General features: G+C 42.0%; 1 protein-coding gene across 3 annotated transcripts in view; it reads left to right on the forward strand.

Annotated features, from left to right (window-relative positions):
- Positions 1 to 9,743, forward strand: part of LOC115152164 (ras association domain-containing protein 8) — a 29,644-nt gene extending 19,901 nt beyond the window's left edge. For 2 of the 3 annotated variants that reach the window (XM_029696731.1, XM_029696732.1), the window contains exons 4-6: positions 2,357 to 2,554; positions 5,308 to 5,458; positions 8,991 to 9,743. In XM_029696731.1, the coding sequence (XP_029552591.1) occupies positions 2,357 to 2,554; positions 5,308 to 5,458; positions 8,991 to 9,112 (471 nt within the window). In that variant the 3' untranslated portion in view covers positions 9,113 to 9,743. The remainder of the gene's footprint in view (positions 1 to 2,356; positions 2,555 to 5,307; positions 5,459 to 8,990) is intronic. The other variant, XM_029696733.1, reaches the window with a different exon arrangement.

Below are 9,743 nucleotides of genomic sequence, written 5' to 3' on the forward strand. Positions count from 1 at the left end.
AAGCCTACCGGTTGTAAAACACCAAACGTTCGCACAGGACCATAACAAGACGTCCAAAAGACGTCGGTTCGTGATTACTGGGGTGTAGCCTAATATGTCAGACCGCAATAGAATGTTATGAATGTCCATCAATGTGGTAGGCCCACCGTTTGTAAAACAGGCCATTGCATTGGCTTTATTAGTCCTGATTCCTGTGACAAATCAATTTGGCTATTTAAGCTCTGAATATCAGATACCCAGTTATCGCTAGCAATGTATTTACACAGCAGGAGATGCAGAAGTATTTCTTTTTCACTATGATAAGATTATCAAAAATTGACGGACACAAACTTGAAACCACTGATCATGAAAATAGGGTGGAACTCCTGGACAAAAGTTGTGATTGTCCATTAGATATTATGCATTTTACTTTGACCTGTGCTGTTTTTAGGATATATTGTTTGTTAACATGACAGCATTTTTTATTTTTTATTGAGCGCCGTCTCATTACATACATTTTATCTCCAGCCTGTAGGTTACAGAAAAGGCCACATAGTCTTTCTACCATATCCTATATCTGCTACATGATTTATATTAGATTCTTTTTTTGACGGAACGTTGGTGGAGCGCTGCAGAGATGCGTCTCTCCAACAGCACCATGGAGACGTACAATCATTTCCCCCCTGCCTTTGACAAAGTGGGCCCTGCTTATCAAAGGGTGGCATCAGCGCTCACCTAAAAAGCCCACATGTCACTGGTTGAAAGAAATTGTCATTGTTTTGGGGCAGAATTGTGTGAGGTTTTATGTGTTGTTGTTGGACTTCGGTCTTTGTCAGTTTTGCTCAGAACATGCCGCCCTTGTCAATCTGCCACCACCTAATCATGCCTACTGAGCGGGGCGCTAGTGGCCACGAAGTACAGCGGAGTGGCACTAACCTTTTGCAGAGGACACATACAGCACCAAGTTGATTATCCCGCTTAAACCACGGCTATAATTTAACACACACATTACCGAGTTCATTTACCTGTTGAAATGTGTTCAACATCCACAAGTTGCTAGAAAGTTTACTGGATAGCCACAGTAATTGCCTTGGTAACCTAGCAAACAGACTTGCTAGCTAAGCAAACCATCAGTCCTCCTAAATATTAGCTAGCTATAAAAATCGAATTCAACAATGCCAATAATGTTCTCAATTCGACTATTGATAGCAGTTGGTTATTGCCGTGTTTTATAGCGAAATCATGCACACTCTAGAATGCTCTTCAAGGAAATCAGAAATGAGTGTTTAACAATTCCAGCATGGTATAATTAAGCAATAAGGTATCATGACTACAGTCACAGGTAAATGCTGTTTTTCGGCCTGACATATTTAAAATAACAATGAATTACATATTTTCATTAAAATGTTATTTTGATAAGTCAATTCATACAATTTTATTCTTCCACCATCTGGTTATCTGGTTGTTTGTTGCTACAGACCAAAATAAGTTTCTAGCTATGCAAAAGAACTGGTTGTCTGTTCTAAACAAAATGGTTGCTATGCAGGCTGGATAGCTAACGTTCTGGTCACTTGCTAGCTAGCCAACTTTCAGCTTATTTTCTATTGATGCGTGATTTTAACTGGCTCAGAAAAAGTTGTCTCGTTTCGTCTGTGCACCATTCGCTCTATTTATTATACTACAGAGAAGGAAATTAAAAAGTGAAACATTGTTTCCGAGGTCAAACAGACAGCGAGGCTTATATTAACGCCTGCTGTACCGTACTAAATGCTAGGCTGGAAGCAAGGGGAAATAATGTGCAAGTTGGGATAAATAAATAACGAGATGACTCAGACATGATATTCTTATGGAGGCGCAGTGATTCCGATGGAACGTAGGTGTGTCTCTGTGACAGCCAATACAGCACGGCTTGGAACGCTGCTCATCCAATCAGTTTTATAAATTGTTATAATCACATAACATTAAAAGTGTGCAGGCACCTTGCATCATCATTTTAAAGACAGATAATGCATATCCTCTCTCTGAATTTCTTGCAGTGCCTTTCTATGCACTTCCATCTAAATCTGGGTTTCCCTTACTCGGTCCTGGGCCCCCCCCCCTTGGTGCAGGTTTTGTTTTTTGCCCTAGCACTACACAGTTGATGCAAATAATCAAAGGTTGATGATGAGTTGGTTATTTGAGTCAGCTGTGTAGTGCTAGGGCAAAAAAAACGAAATGTGCACCCAAGGGGGGCCCCAGGACCAAGTTTGGGAAACCCTGGTCTATATAACAGACTACCAGCAAAACCGATGATGTAGCTAGGGTGCTGGGAAGCATATGTTCTCCTAACCATCTCCTACTCCTATTGATCTAAAACTCAAACCTGTCTGTGTGTCAGGGTGTAGAGGCAGGTCTGGAGGAGGAGCGTCTGCAGAGGGAGAGACAGGAGACTCAAAGGGTGAGCGAGGTGGAGGCCAAGGCGCAGGTACTCAGAGCCCGCACGGAGCTCAAGGCCCAGGACAGACAGTCTGTCCAGCTGGAGAGCAGCTGCAGAGCCGTGGACAGGTCCCTCGGCCTGAGTGGCAAGAGACTGCAGGTCAGACACAGGCATTGACACATGTATTAACATACACACACGCTGATGCATGAGCATACACATGAAAAAATGCATGTAGAAACACATATAGTGTTTTTACATATACAGTATACAGTACATACCAGAAGCATACCAGAAGCGAAGCCACGCCAGTGCAAACAAAGCCTGGGATTTGGTTTAAATCATCTTAACGGCAAGGCCAGGGACTATTCATTTGTAGAGAGGAATCGTGATCACGTCAAAGTGGTTCTGGACATAGTTATGCTATGTGATAAACAGGACATAGCACTGTGTGGACATAGGGAGTCTGAACAGACCCTTATAAGGGACATTCTTTAAAAAAAAAATTTAAATCAAATTATGATTTTAAAAAAACAATCTAAGTCGTCATGAGCAGCTGCCAAAAAATTACTTGAATCAGCAAACATAAACCTGGCCTAGCAAGGCAGGGATAAAAACAGGAAATCATCATACATAGCCTTAAATCATAGCAGGTACGAATACAGTAGCTCACTTAGAATCAAACACATATAAGCCTGGTTTACCAAGACAGGCATGAAAACATTAGGCTAAATCATAAATAAACAGTATTCAGGCTTACCTTTCTTGTGTGTTTCACGTTTTACAGCAGAAGACATAGACGTTCCCTTTCAAAGGCATGCAGTGAGCGTGTAAGATCTGATTCATGTTTTGATATGGCATGTAGTGTAGAAGAGTCTCTCAACACTACATGAAGTCATAGGAAGGGTGATGAAGTGATACATTTAAAAAAAAAATACATATGTCATTGAACATCCCAATGCCATGATTAGATAGTGAAAAAACATAAATTATTTATTATTTTTCATACATTTTAAACAATAAGCTAATTTACCAACATTTCTGAAAATGGATATATAGAGTTTTGGAAATAAACTCTTCAAATAGGCTACTGTTTATCCATCACTCATTCAATAGCCAAGCATGCTCGAAAGTAAATAGACCGGTAGCCTATTTCAAATATTTTACAGTATGGTTAGGCTACAGTATTGCTGTGCGATAGGAGCTCAACATCATAACCTAATCTCAGAGCCTACATCAGGGTAGGAGATAAAATATTGAACAACAATTTGTCTTTTGCATAGTTTGGGCTGTAGCATTTACTTTAAATTGTTCGAATAGACAATCAATCTTGTAGAATGTATGACCAATGTTTGGCACTCGCTGTAGGCAGCATGCATAATTACATTTTTTAATAGCTAGGTTTATATTCTAAAATAAAAAATTAATATAATCCTCATAAAAAAAAACATTTTCCCACCAGAGATGTATTTCCTTTAAATGTACTTGTTGCGGATAAAAGTCTGTGCGTGATGAGGTAGTGCACATAAAACAAACTTTTGCAGTTAAATTTCCATGTACCGGATAAAAAAAATACAAATGAAATGGGTTTCAACTCTACTGATGGTTTTGTCACAAAAAAATGTGCGTTATATATCAAATGTGTCCACACTGGTATTGGCACGTGCGCCTTAGCCAACAGCTCGCGTATACAGTGCTGGTATAGCCTACATGACTAGATTATTATGGACAAAATACTATTTTTATTTGTCAAATGGCAACCTAACATCGATCATCATGTCACCAGATTAAGACCATAGATATTTATTGGAAAGGAGCATCAAGTTCATCAGCTTTCACTTTCACCACCCTGTGAAGTTCGTCTTAATTTGTATAATCTGTAGCCTAACAAACTGCATGCTTTCCCGAGTCATGGTGGGAGGACCACACAGACTTGTCATCGCGTCACTCCAAGTTTACTCCGATATGATGGTTATTATAGCAATATTTGCGCATAAAGCATTTCCACCGCCATTTCTCACAAAATACATTTTACAGACACAAACAGATCCCAGCTTGTCTAGCGTATTTTGTTTTGTCTACATTTGGAAAGTTTACTGACAAATTTGCTGTTTCCTCAGGCCTGTCATGACATTTTTTAATCTCACATAGAAAGGTTGGATGGAAACCTGGTTAATGAGATTGAAACATTCTGCCCACACCTACTGTATACAAAAATGTGAGCAAATTTGCCATTTCTTTTAGAAACTGTCATGGCCCAGTTACAACATAAAATTTGTACATTTAAGTAATTTAGCAGACACTCTTATCCAGAGCGACTTATAGGTGCAATTAAGGTTAAGCTCCATTCTCAAGGGCACATCGACAGATTTTTACCCTAGTCGGCTCAGGGATTCGACCTTACAGTTACTGGCCCAATGCTCTTAACCGCCCTAAAAAGTTGGTTGCATCACATTCAGTCATTTAGCAGACACTCTTATCCAGTAGTGAAAACATAAACTTCCATACTGGTCCCCCATGGGAATCAAACCCACAACCTTTGCCATTGCAAGCATGGTGCTCTACCAACTGCGCCACACAGGATCTCCAAATCACACAGCAAATTAGGGCGTTTTTGTTACTATGAAAGGTGAATGGAGGACGATTTCTAGGCAGGGTTGTAACGCTCCTTCACGAGCGCATAAATATAATACGTCTCTGATTTATCAGTGAAAACATGCGTATATGTTGCGTGCAAATCCTAGAATCTCCACGTACGGCAGAATTTAGTGAGAGTTTTTGCATGGTTGGGAAATGAGGCCCCAGGAACAGATGACCAGTCAGTATAGCTGCAGTCAGATTATACAGTGGAGTAAAAACAGATGGCAAAAAAATAGATTTATATCGTTAATCAATCTCTATCTCCCCTCTAGGACATGCAGCATGAGCTGGAGCAGCTGACCAAGGAGCTGAGACAGGTCAACCTGCAGCAGTTCATCCAGCAGACTGGCACCAAGGTTACCGTGCTGCCAGCCGAGCCCAGTGAGGAAGAGGAGGGGACTACCCACACCGGACAGGGCACAGGTCATTTCTGTCAAATGAGCAGCTAGATTCATAGATCCTCTGTGGGTGCATCCTGTTACCCCCTTTTTTCTCCCCAATATCGTAATTATGATCATGTCTCATCGCTGAAAAGGGCTTGGGAAAGGCGAAGGTCGAGTCATGCGTCCTCCAAAACATGACCCGCCAAGCTTCTTAACACCCGCTCGCTTAACCTGGAAGACAGCTGCTGACTAATGTGTCAGAGGAAACACTGTTCAACTGAGTCAGCCTACAGGCACACAGCCTGCCACAAGGAGTCGCTACAGCGCAATGAGCCAAGTAAAGCCCTACTGGCCAAACCCTCCCCTAACCCATACAACACTGGACCAATTGTGCGCCACCCTATGGGACTCCCGGTCACAGCTTGATATGACACAGCCTGGGATCGAACCCAAGGCTGTAGTGGCGCCGCAACACTGCGATGTAGTGCCTTAGACCGCTGCGTCACTTGGGAGGCTTCTGCGATAACCTTTGTTCTGACTACTGCTCGTGGTCACATCATATTGCTGAGTATTGCTTATTCATTGAAAGGGCAAAATCACATATTATGTGATTTATTTCTGATTAATTAAACATAATGCCTAACAAACTTGTCCACACTGAATAAATAGGCATGATTGACAACTTCATGACACTGGCTGCATCTCTAAGCACTGTGCAGGAGGTGCATTCACGTGCCGTGTGACTTGTCGGGCGACATTTTTGTGCAGCAAAAGAGCACAGATTTGTGCAAAAAATACTTTAAACTCCAAATGTTATCACGTTGCCATCACGCCATATTCTTTTCATGAAAAAACACCATTCTGCTCTTCCACTGCTCTGTTTGTCAGGTCACTCAATCAGTCCCACTTAGGCTTTTCTACGGCAGTTCTCTTTCACTGTGTGCCTGCTGAGATAGGATGACTCAGCTACGGAGAGGGAGGGGGGGAGACCATGCAGTGTGTGCATTTGTTCCGCCCCCTCAAGTGGCACTTATGGTTTCCATGCCAACGGCTGCCTAGATACGGCTGCCGGCTTGCCTAGCATCACACACTCCGCCAGCTCAGCTCTCCCTCTCTCCCTCCATCATCATATCCCTCCATCACTCTCTCCCTTCATCCTCCCTCCATCCCATGCTCAGCAGTTTCTGTGGTGATGGACTCAGTGGACTGTAGTCTTGCCTACCAAGAGGCTGGCCTGGCAGAGAGAACAGAGTTAGACAGAGAGCTAAGAACACTGTGAACACTGAGGCTTGTCAAAAGGCTATGGGAGCATACACAAACAAACTATTCTAGTCACCAGGTGCTCTTGGAGAACCTTTGAATACCTTAGAAGTTCAGTCTCTTTATATCAATCTTGAATTTTAAATGGATTTCGGAGGTGTAGGATAGTGCCCAAGTGTTCCATGTTAGAGAATGTAAAAATATTTTTTTATGCACCAAACCAGACCTTGTTAAAACATCCTCTATATCAATTTACGCAACAGTACACCTTTAAATCCCACCTCACCCACCAAGTTTTTCCAGATCACTTTTCCAAATGTTTTTTTTATAAATGTGCAATGACCATGTGCTTATCATTACCTCATGTAAAGGGGTTGCTCTTGTATTTATATTAGACTTCATGCTAATGGTTTTCCATTATGTCAAGTAATGAGTTTAATGTTCATGTCCTTCTAATAACCTAGCAGGACATGTGTGTTCAATCAGCAAGAGCCCTCTGTTTGGCCATTAAGTTAACTGTTATGGCTGGCGTCCTGCACGGCTCAACGCTGACACCGTGTGGTCAGATCTAGTAACGCATAGAGGAACACGCATTCAAATCTGAAAAGTGGATTTGAGGGTGTCCTTTTTTTAAGCGATTGTAGTAACTCATCCTCTCTCTCTTTCCCTCTCTCTTTCTGTCTGTCTCTCTCTCTCTGTATCTCTCTGTCTCTCCCTCTATCTCAAGAGCAACCCCTTTACATGAGGTAATGGTAAGCACATGGTCATGCACAGTTATAAAAAAAAACATATGGAAAAGTGATCTGGAAAAACTTGGTGGGTGAGGTGGGATTTAAAGGTGTACTGTTGCGTAAATTGATATAGAGGATGTTTTAACAAGGTCTGGTTTGGTGCATAAAAAAAATATTTTTACATTCTCTAACATGGAACACTTGGGCACTATCCTACACCTCCGAAATCCATTTAAAATTCAAGATTGATATAAAGAGACTGAACTTCTAAGGTATTCAAAGGTTCTCCAAGAGCACCTGGTGACTAGAATAGTTTGTTTGTGTATGCTCCCATAGCCTTTTGACAAGCCTCAGTGTTCACAGTGTTCTTAGCTCTCTGTCTAACTCTGTTCTCTCTGCCAGGCCAGCCTCTTGGTAGGCAAGACTACAGTCCACTGAGTCCATCACCACAGAATCTGCTGAGCATGGGATGGAGGGAGGATGAAGGGAGAGAGTGATGGAGGGATATGATCCCACGGGGGACAAGTACGAACAAATATGATAAATGTATGCACTCACTACTGTAAGTCGCTCTGGATAAGAGCGTCTACTTAAAAAATATGATGATGGAGGGAGAGAGAGAGAGCTGAGCTAGCGGAGTGTGTGATGCTGGGCATGCCGGCAGCCGTATCTAGGCAGCCATTGGCATGGAAATCATAAGTGTCACTTGAGGGGGCGGAACAAATGCACACACTGCATGGTCTCCCTCTCTCCCTCCCCCTTCTCTCGTTCCCTTCTCTATCTCTTTCTTCCTCTCTCTCTCTCAATTCATTTCAAAGGGGCTTTATTGGCATGGAAAACATATGTTTACATTGCCAAAGTAAGTGAAATAAACAATAACAAATGAATAGTTGACATTAAACACACACAAGTTTCAAAAGAGAAAGACGTTTGACATTTTATATTAATATTAACTACTGTATGTACAGTGTTGTTACAATGTGCGAATAGTAGAAGTACAAATGGCAGGGGGAATAAATAATAAGATAAATATAGGTTACATTTACTTGTGTTTCTGCTCCACTGGTTGTTCTTTTCTTATTGCAAGAGGTCACCATTTTTGATGCGATGATTACAAACTGCTGTATTTATGTATATTTATGGTGCAGCAGTTAGCCTGCAGGTTATGAGCGTTGGGCCAATAACTGAAAGGTTGCTTGTTCAAAGCCATAAACCGACTAGGTGAAACATCTGTCTATGTGCCCTTTAGGGAGGCACTTAACCCTATTTGCTCCTGTAGGTCGCTCTGGATAAGAGCATCTGCTAAATTACAAAATTGTTCATGTATTTCACCTAACAGAATCAGAAGCTTATCAATATTTGTTTTCAAATCTTTTTTGGGTCCCTGTAATCTGAGGGAAATATGTGTATGTTATATCATCGTACATTTGGCAGGAGGTTAGGAAGTGCAGCTCAGTTTCCACCTCATTTTGTGGGCAGTGGGCGCATAGCCTGTCTTCTCATGAGAGCCAGGTCTGCCTGGCAGCCTCTCTCAATAGCAAGGCTATGCTCACTCTCTCTCTCTCTCTCCCTTTCTCGCAGACTTGGTTCCTATGTCTGGTTCCCTGAAGCGTCCCGTCTCCTTTCACCCGATGCCTGGTCACCTTCGGGTCCTGCACAGTCCACTGACATCTGGCCTAAACCCAGAAGGGATCTATGTGTAAGAGAAAAGAGGGCACACTTGGGGTGACTTGGTTCCCGTGCTAGATGGACACCTGAATACCACCCTAAAGGTAGCCTGGTTCCACTAAGACCTGATCCCAGATCTGTGTGTGCTTTAGCCAACTCCTCAACACCCAGTCACTCCTAGTCAAATAAGTTGGCTAAATACAGATCTAGGACCAGTGCTAAAGGATCCCTGTGATGGGACATCCAAGTACAGGTTACCTCAGTAGCACTCTCCGGTCCATGCTCTGTTCTGATACCTACATATCATGGAGAACAGGAAGACTTAAAGAGATCATATTGTTATAGGCCATTGTGTACAAGCACTCCAAGTCTTCGACATGGGCCAACATGTGACGATGATAGCTCCAATGATGAAGGAAAAATGTTGGTAACATATCTGACTGCAGGGCGCTTGAATGGACAGACAGAGATAATTGAAATAGACAATATAGCAACAGACATGAGCACCGTGTGTCATAGCCCGAATGGTTTTCTATCTATGTAAACCTTGGAACTAAAAGTGATGCGTCATTATCATCATCAGCATCATCGTAGTTTTCATCCCTTGAAAGTGTATGCAATTACTTTATTTTCATTTTAATAATTAAAGAAGTTTTGAAACGTTAA

This window comes from Salmo trutta, chromosome 17 (assembly GCF_901001165.1).
Source record: "Salmo trutta chromosome 17, fSalTru1.1, whole genome shotgun sequence".
NCBI classification, from domain to species: domain Eukaryota; kingdom Metazoa; phylum Chordata; class Actinopteri; order Salmoniformes; family Salmonidae; genus Salmo; species Salmo trutta.